The following is a 17158-nucleotide window of genomic DNA, read 5'->3' as shown; positions in this document are numbered from 1 at the left end:
GCCCGCCTCCCCACTGGTTGGCTCAGCCCCTGGTCCTTAGGAGACCTTCCTGAGAGGCCAGTGTATCTTCTTGGCTACATTTCTCTGCAGCCTTTTAACATTCACACATGAGACAACTTAACACACTGCTGCCTCACATGGCCATGAGTTCTGTTCTGTGCCAGCATTAGGACCAATCTTGTCTTGGACAGGGGGGCTAGAAAGACTTTTGCCCTAGTAGTTAGCATCAAGTCATGGTAGTGGCCAGCCCCAGGCTGGCCTTATGCTCTGGCTCCAGAAACTGGACTCTTCTCTCGTCCATTCATTTGAGAAACATTTATTGAGCATCAGACACTGTACTAGGCCTACAAATAGAGCACTAACTAAAAGAGATAAAGATGTCTGCCTGGCCGGGAGCAGTGGCTCACGCCTGTAATCCCAGCACTTTGGGAGGCCAAGGCGGGTGGATCATGAGGTCAGGAGATTGAGACCATCTTGACCAACATGGTGAAATCTCATCTCTACTAAAATACAAAAAATTGCCACCTGCGGGGGCTCACGCCTGTAATCCCAGCACTTCAGGAGGCTGAGGCGGGCGGATCACCTGAGGTCGGGAGTTTGAGAACAGCCTGATCAACATGGTGAAACCCCGTCTTTGCTAAAAATACAAAATTAGCCAGGTGTGGTGGCGCATGCCTGTAATCTCAGCTACTCGGGAGGCTGAGACAGGAGAATTGCTTGAACCTGGGAGGCGGAGGTTGTGGTGAGCTGAGATCACGCCATTGCACTCCAGCCTGGGCAACAAGAGTGAAAATCCGTCTCAAAAAGAAAAAGAGAAAACAAAATTAGCCGGGTGCGTGTGGTGGTGTGTGTCTGCAGTCCCAGCTACTCGGGAGGCTGAGGCAGGGGAATCGCTTGAACCCGGGAGGTGGAGGTTGCAGTGAGCTGAGATTGCACCACTGCACTTCAGCCTGGCGACAGAGCAAGACTCCGTCTCAAGAAAAAAAAAAAAAAAAAAGATGTCTTTAAATTCTACTCTATTTTAAGGAACTGAATCTTTTTCTCTCATTCCCAAGTTTCAGTCTTGGTTCTCCAATCATAAGTCACTTCTTCCATAACGATGTTTCTCAAACTTTAATGTGAATACAAATCATCTGGGGATCTTGTTAAAATGCAGATTCTGGCTGGGGACAGTGACTCATGCCTGTAATTCCATCACTTTGGGAGGCCAAGGTGGGAGGATTGCTTGAGCCCCCAGGAGTTGGAGACCAACCTGGGCAATATAGCAAGAGCCCATCTCTACAAAAAATACAAAAATTAGCTGGGCATGGTGGCAAATGCCTGTGGTCCCAGGCACTCAGGAGGCTGAGACAGGAGGATTGCCTGAGCACAGGAGTTCAAGGCAGCAGTGAGCTAAGATTGCACCACTGCACTGCAGTTTGGGTGACAGAGTGAGACCCTGTCTGGAAAAAAAAAAAAGCAGATTCTCATTCAGTAGGTCTGGGGTGGGACCTGAAATTCGACATTCCTAACAAGCTCCCAAATAATATAGTGTTGCTGCTAGCGATGCTGCCTGGATTACACTTCATTTTATTTTGGGGATGGAATCTGGCTGTGTTGCGGGGCCTGGAGTGCAGTGGTGCAATCTTGGCTCACTGCAGCCTCGGGCTCCTCGGGTTCAAGCGATTCTCCTGCCTTAGCCTCCCGAGTAGCTGGGAGTATGGGCGCATGCCACCACATCCGGCTAATTTTTGTATTTTTAGTAGAGACAGGGTTTCACTATGTTGGCCAGGCTGGTCTTCAACTCCTGACCTCAAGTGATCCGCCCGCCTCGACCTCCCAAAGTGCGGTATTACAGGCGTGAGCCACCATGCCTGGCCTGGATTACAGTTTAGTAGTCAGGATGTACAGCTAGCAGCATCAGAGAGCTTGTTAGAAGTGCAGAATCTCAGGCCTCACTTCAGACCCACTGGCTCAGAGTCTGCCCTTCAACTCGATCCCCAGGTGCTGAGAACAGTGATCTAGAACAATGACTCTCAAGGCACACGGAACATCAGGAGCACCGGTGAGCGTTATAAAGTGCCCCTAGCCGCCCCCATTCTCCACCCACTGAATCACGTTATCTGGCCATGGGGCACCCCGGGTGATTCTTACGGGTATCAGATTTGAAAATATCAGAGTTTTAGGAGGACTAAAATCCTCCCAGGTTCCTGTGACATCGCAAAGGAAAAAGCCTTAGGAATGATCTGACGATCATCATCTGAGATTGTGGGCTCCTCCGAAGTTACCACACAAGTCCCAGATCAGAAACTGAGGAGGGGGCTTGGTCAGTGTCACGTGGCTGGCAATCCGCGGCGGCCTCAGGCGCATGCGCAGTTCCTCTCTGAACGGCCGCCTTGCAGCCCCGCTCCCACCCACCGCAGGAATGCCTTTCCTTGACCAAGACACAAACCTTTTCCTCCAGCCGACAGTTTCAGCCCATTACCTCTAAAGCTCCACACCCTTACAGGTGCTGGACTCCCACAAATGCCATCCTCTCCCCACCCCTGTCACTGACCAATCAAGCCACACGTTTAACAGGTTGACTCTCCCCCAAAGACCGATGCTGTCAGCCTTTTGATGCTGTTTGCGGCTCTTCTTGGGGCAGGTGAGGTATGTGGGTGGGAAGGGTGTTGTCTGCTGGACTTCCATTCATCTTTCAGGAAGGCAATTAAGTTTCCTGCTTTGGGTCTTCTATTTCAGAACCTCTTCTTTTGGTGGGTTCTACAGCTTTCTGGAATGTATGTAAACACCTCCTTTCTGGGCTTACAACTTCAAGACTTCCTCATTCTTTCAAAGTGGCCACTTTGTCCTCTCCCCTCCCTACCCAGATAGGTGCTGCTCACCAAGTGGAGTTGAGCACACCTGGAACTTAAGAGTGTTTGACAAGGAGTTTAACCTGTCCGTGAATCCCAGTATTTTACAATCTTGGCATACGTTAGCATCTCCTGGGGAGTTTAGAAACCCAAAGTGCAGACTACACTCAGATAAATTATTTTGTTTTTTTTCTTTAACAAAAATAGAGGTGGGGTCTCACTATGTTGCCCAGGCTGCTCTTGAACACCTGGTCTCTAGAGATCCTCCCACCTCAGCCTCCCAAAGTGCTGGGATTAGAGGCATGAGCTGCTGCACCTGGCCTGCACCCAGATAAATTAAATCAGAAACTCTGGGGGTAAGAAACAGGCATAAAGAGTTTATGGCCGGGTGCACTGGCTCATGCCTATGATCCCAGCACTTTGGGAGGCTGAGGTGGGTGGATCACTTGAGGTCAGGAGTTTGAGACTAGCCTGGACAACATGGCAAAACCCCCATCTCTACTAAAAAATACAAAAATGAGCTGGGTGTGGTGATGCGTGCCTGTAATCCCAGCACTTTGGGAGGCCGAAGCAGGCAGATCACTTGAGGTCAGGAGTTTGAGACCAGCCTGGCCATGGTGAAACCCCGTCTCTACTAAAATTACCAAAAAAAAAAAAAAAAAAAAAAAAAAAAAATTAGCCAGGCATAGTGGCATGTACCTGTAATCCCAGCTACTCGGGAGTCTGAGGCAGAAGAATCGCTTGGACTCAGGAGGCGGAGGTTACAGTGAGCTGAGATGTGCCACTGCACTCCCACCTGACAGAGTAAAACTCTGTCTCAAAAAAAAAAGTTTATAAAATTCCCTAGGTGATCCCATTGTACAGCCAACGTTGAGGCCCCCCAGAAAGTGCAGGTAAAATTGTATGTGGATGGGCATAAGTGCATTTTCTTGTGGAAAAGCTAAGCCATACCTCTCAGCAGATTCTCAAGAGGTGTACAACACCCTCCTCCTCTCTTCTTTAAAAAAGGCGCAGTGACAATACATAAGGAAGAAGAACTTGCCAATTGTTAAGGAAACACCAAATACATGTGTTAACTAAATAAATAGGCATGAGCATGCAGAGCAAGGAAAGTGTCTATTGTTCTCAAGGGGACCTTTGGGTGGGATGGGAAAGTCACTGCCACTCTCCCAACTAAGTGGGAAAATGGCTGATTTCAGGTGCTGCCACTGCAGAAATCTGATTACTTAACTCTTGAGCCTTCCCGCTGCCCACAGAACTAAGCCTGACTCCCAGCTATAACACTGTGGTTCTTTCATTGCCTAGCCCCAGCCATCCTTTCTAGCTCACTCCCTCACGTCACCCCACACTCTAGCCCCAAGAGGATGCTCATTGTGCATTTTTTAGATGCCTTTTTTTTAGGTGCCTTCTCCCAGTTCCTTCCACTCTGCCTGTCTCAGGTGGACCTGGGAGGAAGTGGGACTGAAGGGAGAGAGAATAACTCAAGGCAGAGTCCCTTAGTAGAGAAGGTTCGGTCTGTTATTTGTCAAAAATGTGAGTGGGATAGCAATCTTCCGTTAGGTGCTCCTGCTTGGGGGGGTGGGGGAGATTCAGAAGACCTGGTCCTTGAGGGACTTAGGTCCCATAGTAGGAGGCAGACCTGTGATCCAAGGCATGCAGGGAAGCTCAATGGATGCTCTGAGAGGAATCTGTGGAGGCAAGATGTGGGGTGGATTGGGGAATGCAGGGTCAGGAAAGGCTTCATCCCTAAAGAGACTGGCACCCAGCAGCCTCAGTGAAGAGAGATGGGACTGAATTAGTAGGGTGAGGCCAGATGATAGAGGCCATTGAATGCCAACTGGAGGACACCCACTACACACAGATTGAACCCAGTTTGTGGCCCCAGCTTCACTCGTCTTGCTCCCTCAAGTAGTCTTTGCTATAATGCTAAGCCATTGAGTCTGAGGGCCTGATTTTGAAGCTGTCCCATCTGCCTGTGGTGTCTGAGCTTGTAAAGGTACCAGCTCTTTTCAGGAAGCTCCAGCTTTCTCCTGTAGCGTCTTTCTCCTGCCACTGCCCATGTTCCCAGGCCCCTGGGACAGGTCAGGGAGCCAGGATCACTGATTCTGTAGGCAAGAACAGTGGCTGTACTTCCCAATCACAAGTCAGGCAGGATATAGGTGTGACAATGGGCTGGACGATGGGCAGCCAGGGGTCTGCCAGCACAGCAGAAGAGGAGGGGTACAGCTTCTAGATCCTCGGGTTTGAATCCCATCACTAAGTGCTGGGAATACAGTGTCTACCAACCCAATACAGATGCTGTGTATGGAGCCCTGACCCAGAGTAGATGTTCTCTTCCTCTTTCTGCTTCTCTGGGCTGAGAATCTAGGTTAAACAGCTTAATCTTCTCCTCCCTGTAGCACCCCCACCTCCCAAAGAGGGTGCCCCTTCTCTAAAGACTACACTTTTTCCATTTGGGCTGCCAGGATGCTCTAATTGTCATGCACTTTCCTCTAATAAGGCATAGAGGGCCCATTATGTAAATTCAAGGAAAAAAAAGCCCCAAATCATGAATTACATCTGTATTATAATAATAAACATTTTAATTAACACTTACCAACTGCCAGCTATATTAGGTGTAAATAACAGGTGGATGCAACATGAACTCCTGAGGCTACAGAGTCACTGCCTCCAGCCTACTCCTTCAAGAATTTCAAGAAACAGTTCATATGCTATCTCTTTTCTTCCTCTCCCCTCTCCCCTCTCCCCTCTTGACACTGAGACTCCCTCTGTTGCCCAGGCTGGGGTGCAGTGCTGCTACCTTGGCTCAATGCAACCTCTACCTCCCAGGTTCAAGCAGTTCTCCTGCCTCTGTGTCCTGAGTAGCTGGAATTACAGGCGTCCACATGTGGCTAATTTTTTTTATTTTTTATTTTTTATTTTTGAGACAGAGTCTTGCTCAGTCGCCCAGGCTGGAGTGCAGTGACGCGATCTTGGCTCACTGCAAGCTCTGCCTCCTGGGTTCACGCCATTCTCCTGCCTAAGCCTCCCGAGTAGCTGGGACTACAGGCGCCCGCCACCACGCCTGGCTAACTTTTTTTTTTTTTTTTTTGTATTTTTAGTAGAGACGGGGTTTCACCATGTTAGCCAGGATGGTCTCGATCTCCTGACCTCGTGATTCACCCGCCTCAGCCTCCCAAAGTGCTGGAATTATAGGTGTGAGCCACCGCGCCTGGCCAATTGTGTTATTTTTTAGTAGAGATGGGGTTTCGCCATGTTGGCCAGGCTGGTCTCAAACTCCTCAGGTGATCTACCCTCCTCGGCCTCCCAAAATATTGGGATTACAGGAGTGACCCACTGCACCTGGCTCTTTTCAAAAGCAAGCTTATACATTCTCCTGGATCCTGAAACTACTGACAATACTTAAAGTTAGTGTTTTTTTGCCATTTAAACATAAATATTAATGAAAACGTTTGTATGGTGCCTCTCACCTCAGATTCATTCATTCAATAGGTATTTAATAGATGTAGCAGGCATTGTTGTAGGAACCAGGGATACAGCAGTGAGGGAATAAGCTGAAGTTCTTTTTTTTAATTAAAAAAATTTTTTTAGAGACAGGGTTTTGCTGTTGCCCAGCATTCTGGTAGCCAAAGACAATAGGGAAATCAACAAGTACACAAGTAATACTAAATGGCAATAAGTGCTGTAGGAAAACATAAAGAAGAGTAAGGAGAATAGAGTTGGGGGCAGGGCATGGAGTTTAAGAACTGCTGTTTGGCTGGGCTAAAGTTAAAGTGACTTTCTAAGGGACAGAACAAGGACTAGAAATCATGTTCCTTGGCTTCCAGTCTTATGTTCTTTTCTTATAAATCCTCTAAAGGAATTTCTCATATAAGAAACCTTATCGTCTTGAACATCTGAAGCTCTTTTTTGCCAATGCAAGGTAAGGAAGGATTTCGGCACCTGGAAGGTACTCAGTAGCTGGAGTCAGGTTATGGGAAGGTAAATAACAAGAATGGTTAAAAGGAAAAAAAGTATTATAGGTACTAAGGAGAAGGACGGTCTTAATTTAAAAAATTGAATTGTATTGTATGGAGAGCTGATTTTTTTCCTCCTCATCTTCTTTGTGATGGCACAGAGAGCTGAATTTTCTTTAAAACAGTTTTATTACCTTTTTTTTTTTTTTTTTTTTTTGAGACGGAGTCTCGCTTTGTCGCCCAGGCTAGAGTGCAGTGGCGCTATCTCGGCTCACTGCAAGCTCCGCCTCCCGGGTTCAGCTAATTTTTGTATTTTTAGCAGAGACGGGATTCCGGACGTTGGCCAGGCTGGTCTCAAACTCCCGACCTCAAGTGATCTGCCTGCCTCAGCCTCCCAAAGGGCTGGGATTACAGGCGTGAGCCATGCGATTAAATCTTATTCACATCTGTAAGACTTAATATGTAGATACGAATCACAGATTAGGAAAAAATTTCAAAAGTCCTGATTATTAGTTGCGAAATGAGGTTACTGACGAGGTCCTTGGTGTTAGAGGAGCCCAGGTTCCTTACAGAGCCATGAAAAATTAATGATTGTAAACTGGTAGGTCCCAATGTCTACTGGGAAAGGCATGAGTCTTTGGAGTCAGATTAAATCTAGGTTTAAATTCTTACTCTGCCACCTGGTAGTTCTGTGATATTAGGCACATGATGTGAATGCTCTCAATCTGTTATTCGGCCTCTATGTCAGGAACCGTGCTAGGTGTTTGGATACAGAAGTTTGAGATGCAAAGGGTCCTGCCCTCCTAGAGATTGGGATAATTAAGGAAAGGTGGGGTTCTTAATGCCGAAGGGACTCAGAGTAGTGAGAGTAAGGCTTAACCAGGCGGAGAGGGAGTTGGGTCGGGGGAGGCAACATTTTGAGAAAATATGCGAGGGGCTGATAGGCTGGAGCGGCCGAGGTACAATACACAGTTGTTCTTGTGGGTCTAATGCAGGTGGTTGCGATTATTTCGTGAAACAAATATGGAAAGCACCTAACGCTGAAAGCACTTGACCCAGAAATAGGAGTCAGGGCCGGGCGCGAACCCTGAGCTGTAAATCCCTTTCCAGAATGATGAGGATTCCAACCTCTACCACGACAAAAGCAAAACACACTCGCCCTGAGGAACCGAGGAATAAGCCAGACGACTGGGGGCAGGTTCCAGGCGGGGGGCGTGGCCTCGGGCGACTGCCGGATGTCCTCTTCCGGAACCGGCCCGTGCCCCGGAAGCAGTTGTTGTTTGTTGGGGGCCTTTTGGCCGGTGACGGAGACTGCCCAGGTGTGGTCACCATGTTCCTCTCCGCGGTCTTCTGTAAGTGGGGCTGGAGGCGCCGGTAGGGGTTATAGCGAGGGTTAGGGGGCCGTGACAGGCAGGGCCCCAGAATGATGCGGGGAAGGATGTGCGAACAGGACGGGAAGCTGCAGCTGCGGACTTTTCCAGGCCTTCAGGACCACAGCGTCCGGCATGCCCCGCGGCGCGCCTCCCTGCGCGGACCTGTGGGTGCCTGAGAAGGGGTTTGCGGTGTCTGGATTCAATTGCCGTCCTCACGGACTGTTGAGTCTGGCTGTGGGGCGTTTTTCTCCAGCCCGTGTTAGGAGAATCTCTGGATGTCCGAAGGACCTCAGAATCTGTAGCCCACCCATTTCGAACTCTAAAAATAAGGAAACCGCTCCCGAGAGGGGCAATGAATTGCCTGAGTAACGCGGCAGGGCAGTGAAAGAAGTCCTCGGGCTCCCGAGTCAGTGCTCTTCTTTACCCCGGCTGACTTCCCAGTTAGATTTTGTATCTGGTTTTCACCACATGTGATGGTTGTTGCAATTTGCAAAGGTTAAACTTGTCAAACAAGAAGCTTGCTGCAGCGCGAATACTTGCACCTTAGAAGAGGGAAAAAATGGAGCAGGTATTACTTTAGAAATATTTAAAAGGTAGCCAGTCCAACAGTCATGAAATTTTGCAAAATATTAAACCTAGAATTGTGTTGGTCTTACTGTATCTTTTAACCTTCCTTCTATAAAATCCTAAGGGGATCCCTAATAGATAGGGAATAGTTACTTGAGTGACACCTCATGGCATATTTCCTAAGTTAAATATTTTTGGTTATTATTGATATTTATATGAACTTTGCATAAGAAAGATAATACATTTATATTTTTATTTTCTTTTCCAACCCTTCCTGTCTACAAAAAAGTTGCCAAGAGCAAGTCAAAGTAAGTAAAGATTTTTCCTTTTTTAAACGTCACTTGTTTATGTTACATTTGTTAGTCTAGCTGCTCCCAATACATCCTTATATGAAATTAAGCATTGGGTCTTGATTTCCTAAGAGCTGGTTTGTGGATTACTTAGTTGATTATTTTTTCTCTGTGAACTCTTTCAAAAAATGTTTTCCCTCCTGCTGAACTGAGCTGCGTCTGTGAGCTTTGAAATACTTAAAGGAACCTTTGCTGCTTTTCCAGTCCCGGGATTTGTGAGCTCACTGTCTGTTTCTAAACAAACCATTGGGCTGTGCTGTATTTGGACTACCACCATATTTCCATTTCCTCAAATCGAGGACCAGGGGCCATTTGTCTGGAGCTCACTACAGGAATCCAGAAGAACAAACTCTGCTTTGATTAAATCATAGAGTCTGTTTTAATGAGTTTTGTAATCCTTTGCATTCATGGTATAAGCATTTCAAAAATAGCCAAGATTAAAGATTCCATGCTGTACCAGAGAGACTAGAACTACCAAACTTCTATTTCAAAATAAATGTTGTAGACAATAACTGAAGATTTTGTGGTAAAAATAGAGAAGTTCTAAAGCAGCTTTTCCTTGCAGCTCAAGACATTGAAAATCCTTAAAGCTAGTCTTTTGGATTAAAGTTAATGAAAAACATGTATGTTAGCGCTTTCCCTCCCAATATCTTTCAGTGATTCATGTAGCTTTCCCCACAGTCCAGTTATTTATGTCAGAATTCTCTGCCCCCCAGGATCTATAGGAATCCCTTGCCTTTGGTTTCTGTAGGGGTATATTCTGACTCTCGTTCTTTCTGCCTTTGTGACATATTTCATATATGTCTTGGCTGATTGACCTCATGTACCAACTCACCTTCCATACAGTACTGTTAGCTCCTAGAGGACATAGACATAGACTTACAGAGCTTTGTATTTCCCAGAGTGCCTTCCACAGAGTAAGTGCTTAATATTTGTTGGATCTGTGTTGAATGAATAATTATTGTCTATCTTAATTACAAACAAATACTGTATGCCTCTTATGAGGCACTGCGCTGAATGTTGAAAGCAATGCAGTGATGTGTAATATAGACTTAGATGCTTCCAGATTGTTTTGGAATTACATGAGAAATAAAATAACATGGTCTACATGGGGAGACAAGACACATGAAAAAATAACAAGCAGTACAGGTATTAAAAGATCTGGTGAGGCAAATATGGACTTTCTGCTTTGGATGACTGGAACTTAAATGAAATATGAAGGGGCACAAGGTTTTGCACATTAGCAACCTAAAAGCTTTAGTCTCTTTATTTTGTCCCTTCCTGAATATAATCATTTATGCCCTGGAAGAGAGGGCTGTTCTGAGACAGTGATCTTTACAATTTCCTCACTAGCCAGGTCTGGTTACCAGTACTTTGATATTTTCCCCTTCCTGACTTCTGCTCCTCGTGAAAGGTGGATGTCTGAGGCTAGTCCCGCAATGTGGCTTGATTGTTCCTATTGCTTTGGTTAGGTCATTGCGAAGTAACTCTGTGTAGTGAAGCAAATCCTAGAGATTTGAAACCATTGAAACTGTTTCATGGAAAACTTAGGCTGTCTTACAACTGAACCTTCTTAGGGCCAAGTGATACCTCACAACTAATATTACCCTACAGAGTTCTCAAAATATGCCATCCCCCCATGACTGATTTTAGTTTATTTCGTCAGCTCGTGCATAACAGCGTACTTTTTAATCTTAGAAACATTCTGGTGAGAATGGTGAGCCAAGCTGGGACAGGTTTCTGCTTCAACACCAAGAGAAACCGACTGCGGGAAAAACTGACTCTTTTGCATTATGATCCAGTTGGTAAGATCTGGGGAGGTTAATGCTTCCAAGGCCTGTTGCCCCCTTTGTAGGCTGAACATCTGAACATCTCTGGAAGTTTTTTTAGCCTCTGACACTAGCATTCATTTAGTAAATAGGTATTGAATGATTATGATGATGCTATTTAACATCCCAGGTGCTGGGATACACCAGGACACAAGACAAGTTAAATCCCTGTACTCTTGGCACTTAGTCTAGTCTGAGAGGAGGAGAAAAAAATGACAAATTATAAGTGCTATGAGAAACAATCAGGATGCTGAGGTGTAGGATGAAGTTGGGGAGTGGTAGGGAAAGTCACATTAGATGGCTAAATCAGGGAAGGTCTCTCCAGGAGGAGATAGTTAACCGAGACCTGAAGGTGAGAAACCAGCTATGTAAAGAGAATAGGTGGTAGTGTTCTGGAAACAGACAAGTGTCTTGAGAAGGGGACGGTATGGTGTCCTGGCATCATCTGTTCAACAGTGGCTAGTTTTTGAGTCCTGATAGAAGTTAAAGGAATATGGTTTCTATATATTAGTGCAGTGGGGGTAGGAAATTTGATTTTTCCATTTTGTGCCATCCACTAAAATGCTGTACTATATGGTAACTTTAAATGGTCTCATTAGATGGAAGTATTTATCTAGAAGAGACAAGTGTTCCTAAGGCCATATTATCTGCTCACAAACAAAAATAGAGTCAGCACCTGATTGCTGTTGGTGGATGCCTATCCTGTTTCTGGATTTTATGTGCAGATTTATGTAAAAATAGCAAACGTGTTTTTTAATTTTAGAGCTCTGGCTGTTCATTTTTGTGCTCTTTATAATTAATTTTTTTTTTTTTTGCGACGGAGTCTCACTGTCGCCCAGGCTAGAGTGCAGTGGTACAATCTCGGCTCACTGCAACCTCTGCCTCCTGGGTTCAAGTGATTCTCCTGCTTCAGCCTCCCAAGTAGCTGGGACTATAGGTGTGTGCCACCATACCCGGCTAACTTTTATATTTTTAGTAGAGATAGGGTTTCACCATGTTAGCCAGGCTGGTCTTGAGCTCCTGACCTCAGGTGATCCACCCGCCTCAGCCTCCCAAAGTGCTGGGATTACAGGTGTGAGCCACCGCGCCCGGCCATTGCTTCTTAACAAGATAATGGCTATAATAACATGAGCAGACATTTTTTAAAGGCTCTAAGAAGCACAGTTGTCAGCTTAAAGTTTCTTGTGTTCCATCCTTTAACAGAAATAAAATTCCTTGCTGTTTTTGTGGTGTTCAAATTTCTGTTTATTCATTATCAGAGTAAAAAGGGAATTCTAGGTTTGTACCTGATGATAAGGAGTCTGAATTTCAGGATGATTCCTCATATGGTGGAAAAATGATGAGGTTTGCTGTTGGATTGATAAGGTTTAGAATTGGATTGGTATGTTTTTCTCCCTCTGATTTCTTTGTGTCAGCTGGTGAAAAGTCAAAGGGATGATTGAATAACATTCTGTGATATTTTAAGTATGAAAAAATGTATTGGGCTTTTCATCCTTAGTATGGAGGTATTAGGAACTTAATAATTGTCAGTTTGATTTTAAGTTTTGAGATTGGGAAAGGATACAGCCATAAACAGTTCTGATCATAGTTCAAAGTGGGAGAAAAGATTCACATATAAATTTCAAACAGATGCTTAGAACTTTTCTCCTAAGGAACGGCCTTAGCTTTGACAGCACAACTTTGTCTTTTCTGAAGAAAAGAATGTTCTGGGATAGCAGACTGCCTGGCTTTCTGCCCACCTGCTGAATCCCTGCACGTGTTCGTGATGAAGATGTTTGCCTCGGGGCCTGCCCCCATTGCCCAGGGTACTAAATAGCTTGGCAGTTCTCCCAGCATGTTTTACTGTGATGAATAAATTGTTAAGTTTGAGGACGATGATTGTTGGTCTGCTTTATGAAGGAAATAGGTAAGGAAATGTGAAAAAATTCCCAATTATTTGAGCATTTCATAATATAGTCTGTGGCAAGAAGCAGCTGCATGTGCCTATCCTTTCGAATTCCTTTTCCACGTATAAACTAGATGCTAATTTCCGAAGAGGAAGGATTAAAGGCTGAGGCATGAGCTTATTAAACTTTCTTAAATATATTGAAGGTTTATCATAAAGAGAATGAAAACTTGTCAGTTTTAATTCCTTGGATGACTAAACAAGACAATACAGAGTGTAATTGAAGCAGAATCCATTTTGGTTAGATGTAGGGAGAGAACTTGACGGATTCATTCTTCTATGAATTAAGCAGCAAATATTTTGACAGAATTAATTCATGTTTACAATTGTGGGTAGCAGTGTGTCATTTCAACTCACAGTGTTGAGTGCGCACTGTGTGTCCAGCAATAACCTTGTGAGGGGGATAGTTATCTCTTCCACAGGGAAGAAAGCAGGATAGAGTATTTTGAAAAATTTTCCCAGGGATTCATAGCTGATAAATGGTGGAGCCAGAGTTGGAACCCAGCCTTTTTCACTCAAGTCCCTGTTCTTCTATTTATTTATTTATTTATTTTTAATAGAGATGGGGTCTCACTATGTTGTCCAGACTGGTCTCGAACTCCTGAGCTCAAGCAGTCTGCCACCTTGGCTGCCCAAAGTGTTGGGATTACAGGCCTGAGCCATTGTGCTTAGCCCTTCTAATTTAAAAATAGGTTTTTTTTTTTTTTTTTTGTACAGTGTCTTCTATGTTGCCCATGCTGGTCTGGAACTCCTGGCCTTGAGAGATCCTCCTACTTCAGTCTCCCAAGTGCTGGGATTATGGGCATGAGCCACCATTCCTGGCCAAGTCACTGTTCTGTCTCTTACATGGAGCCAAATTAATCTAAAACTTTTTTTTTTTTTTTTTTTAAATCAAGACCTATCCCTGTGGTCAGGCCATGGGTCCCCACTGAGACTCCTACCACCAATCCCTCTACTAAACCAGATGCCCATTCCTGGTTCATTTAATCCAAATGCTGATCTGTCTTCAGGGACCAAACTTGACACTTTCCATGAGGACTTCTGTCACCACTCCTGTCCCTTTCTGACCTTTAGGTTCCTCTGGGGTTTACTGGACATTTGTGTGGGCACCTCATGATGTACTGATGTATTAAATCAGGGAGTCTTCTTACACTTTTGTAAACTCTCCACTGCCTAGCACAGTTCTATGGATTAAATATTTATTCTTTGAGTTAAAGGAATAGGTGCAGTGAATGAATCAAAGAATTCTATTCAATATAGCCTTGCCTCTACTAACCTTAATCAGTTACTCCTAGTCAGGGTCATTTAAATAGTCTCCAGATTGCTTTTCAGTGAGACAACCCCCCTATCCCCCGCCTTTTTTTAAAACCAAGTTTTTAGTTCCCTGTAGAAAACCATGGGGGAAATATTTCTTGTCATAACATTGATGAGAAACTGTTTTGGTTCTTTACTACCATCTTGTAATGCATTAATGCATTTTAGTCCTCCTTGGAGTTTTAGGAGGATCAATCCTACTTACATTTCACATGATTTGAAGTATGTTAAAAAGATCCCTTATGTACAGTGTATTAATATCATAGATAAATTCTGTTGACAGGTTAATGGTTCTTAAATTCAGCTGCCCATCAATTGAGGAGTTTTAAAAAATGTAGACTTCAGTCCAACTCTAGCCCTACTGAACCAGAATTAAGGTAGGAGTGGAGGTGAGAATGGACTTACTTAGATAAGCTCATTCTTAATCGTAGATAGCTTGGGAATCTCATATACAGAGTATCCATATTGAGTGTAGAAGAAAAAAAGCTAAAATGTCTGTATGATAGGGAAAAGTGAGGAATTGTTAGGTCATAGTTGTTTAAGTTCCTGGATCTTCCTTGGGTGATTATTCCATTTCTGGTGTTTTTTTGTTTTTGTTTTAGCAAAGAGGAAATAGGTAGGGATGTGTGTGTGTGTGGGTGTGTGTGTGTGTGTGTGAGAGAGAGAGAGAGAGATGGAAGTTAATGGAGTGCCATAAGGCATTATAGAACTATGAAAGCCTTACTGCTCAGCATTTAGTCTTCAATCTTTTTTTTTTTTTTTGAGACGGAGTTTCACTCTTGTTGCCCAGGCTGCAGTGCAATGGTGTGATCTCGGCTCACTGCAACCTCTGCCTCCCGGGTTCAAGTGATTCTCCTGCGCCAGCCTCCCGAGTAGCTGGGATTAGAGGCATGCACCACCATGCCTGGCTAATTTTGTATTTCTAGTAGAGATGGGGTTTCTCCATGTTAGCCAGGCTGGTCTTGAACTCCCAACCTCAGGTGATCTGCCCACCTCGGTCTCCCAAAGTGATGGGATTACAAGTGTGAGCCACTGCGCCCAGCTAGCCTTCAGTATTTCATCCAGGCCGGTAGCACTTTGTTTCAGAGAACTGTACTCTAATATTTACAATAATGAGATTTTGGTTATGATATTAATTATAGTACCAAACTAAAAACTCCGTATTTGGATGTATTAACCCATCTCTGGGAAGTAGAGGTTTAGTGTCTATTACTCTTCCAGACAGCGTGGTCCACTTGGTTCTTGCTGCTCTCTTTCTGGAGTCCAGCTCCCAGTCTGTCCTTGCTTACCTCCTACAAGAGTGGACATTAATTGGGTGAAAACATTGTTTTCCATTTTTGTCCCTAGTTTTCTTTCTTAATGAGAATATTTCTTCATTGGTTGAAGTATGACTTGTGGCATACCAAGGATGCTGCTGATTAGCTAGTGGCCCTATAGCCATTTTCTCCAGTCTGCCCTGGCTCCTGGGATGGAGGAACTGAGTTTGCAAATCAGCTCCATCTTCATATCAAGGAATAGTAAAATAAGAGAAAGGTGAGGGCTTATGGTCTGATATGTATTTTTAATAAAAATGGCGATGATACTTTATAATAATTTTCTGCTACAATTCTTTTTTCTCCCTCCACAGTGAAACAAAGAGTCCTCTTCGTGGAAGAGAAAAAAATACGCTCCCTTTAAATGGTGGATTGAAAATGACTTTGATTTATAAAGAGAAGACTGAGGGCGGGGATACTGATTCAGAAATCCTGTAGCGTGTAATAAAAGAAGAGGAAATGGCATGGAATCACTGCCTCCTGTGATTTGAAGGCCATTGTGAAGGAAAACAATGCAGTGAAAGAAAGTTCTTCATATTAGGACAGATATAATTGCGTCACATTTATTTATCTTTCTGGGTATTTTTATAGCCCTTAATAAAAAATATTAAAATAGCCTATGCTATTGTGTCTTAGTGATGTTTTTCCCCACTATTTGAGGTTTTAAAAATCAACCACATTACTAAAAAATAACCATTGTTTCATGTAATAAACGTTTCCATAACAACACTAATGTAAGAGTTTCCAGCCTGCTCCCTCTGTACTCAGAGAAAAGGCAGAGTAACATTCCAGAGTGATCTTGAAGAAACTCCCATGTAATAACAGAGATGGCAAGGAGGACCAGGAATGACAAAAAGAGGAGCCTTGTAACACAAACCAAGAGAACCTCTATTTCTGATTTGTGCTTATATAATTAGGAAAAATGCCACAGGCCTATATTTTCAAACCCAGATCACCAAAGCAGTATCTAGGATTTTCTGGGACAGCTTTGGATTCCTTTATTCCCTAGATTTTTCTTTCCTTTTAAAATAAAAGAAGGTATAGTGTGTTTCAATAAAGCCACTGCTAAGACTTCTGGGACATGGTGGTACCACACAGCTAACTAGCATGGAATTCTGGGAGCAATCCCTAATGTTCAGATATGGACCTCTGTCCTGCCCAGAGCCATACACTTTCTCACTCAGGCTGTTGTTTCCCACAAGTTTTGAAAATTGTCCAGTTTTCTCCTTTGTCAAGTTCCTGGTTGAAAAGGATCTGCTCATTTTAAGATCTGTTGGTTCACATCCTACCCCATTTAAAGCATTTGTGTGGGAGAATGATACAGTGCCCACCCTGACTACAGAATAAGAAGTTCCTTCTCCATGGCCCAAACCTGGCTCCGAGAGAAATGTAAGAGCAGCTCTCTGGCGGTGGAATTAGAGGCAGATAGTTGATGAATCTTAGGGCTTGTGGCCTCATGGTCAATCAGCTATTTTATGACATCTTTTGATAAAGCTCTGGTTCAAAGCAATAATAGGTGAGATCTTGGCTCTTTTTAGGCTGAAACTGTACATAGTGTTGAGTTACAAGAAAAATCTTTCACCTGATCCTAGCTAAGCTGATGTAAAGGGTCTGTGACCTGCATGAATTGCTTTAAAAGAAAAAAACTTCCCTGGTTTAACAAATGACTCACTTATT

General features: G+C 44.1%; 1 protein-coding gene across 2 annotated transcripts; it reads left to right on the top strand.

The window, feature by feature from the left end:
• The first annotated feature begins 8009 nt into the window (after positions 1 to 8009).
• Positions 8010 to 16101, top strand: MRPL33 (mitochondrial ribosomal protein L33). Of its 2 annotated transcripts, XM_009237430.4 has the most exons (4): positions 8010 to 8142; positions 9020 to 9038; positions 10779 to 10885; positions 15796 to 16101. In XM_009237430.4, the coding sequence occupies exons 1-4, from the start codon at positions 8121 to 8123 to the stop codon at positions 15843 to 15845; spliced, it is 198 nt and encodes a 65-aa protein (XP_009235705.1). In that variant the 5' UTR covers positions 8010 to 8120; the 3' UTR covers positions 15846 to 16101. The 2 variants fall into 2 exon arrangements, with proteins under 2 accessions (XP_009235705.1, XP_009235706.1); XM_009237431.4 differs by lacking the exon at positions 10779 to 10885 and having other exon boundaries at positions 8034 to 8142.
• Positions 16102 to 17158: the final 1057 nt, after the last annotated feature.

Source organism: Pongo abelii, chromosome 12 (assembly GCF_028885655.2).
Source record: "Pongo abelii isolate AG06213 chromosome 12, NHGRI_mPonAbe1-v2.0_pri, whole genome shotgun sequence".
Taxonomy (NCBI): Eukaryota; Metazoa; Chordata; class Mammalia; order Primates; family Hominidae; genus Pongo; species Pongo abelii.
Note: the sequence above shows the minus strand (reverse complement) of the source record. Positions and strands in the feature narration are given on the sequence as shown.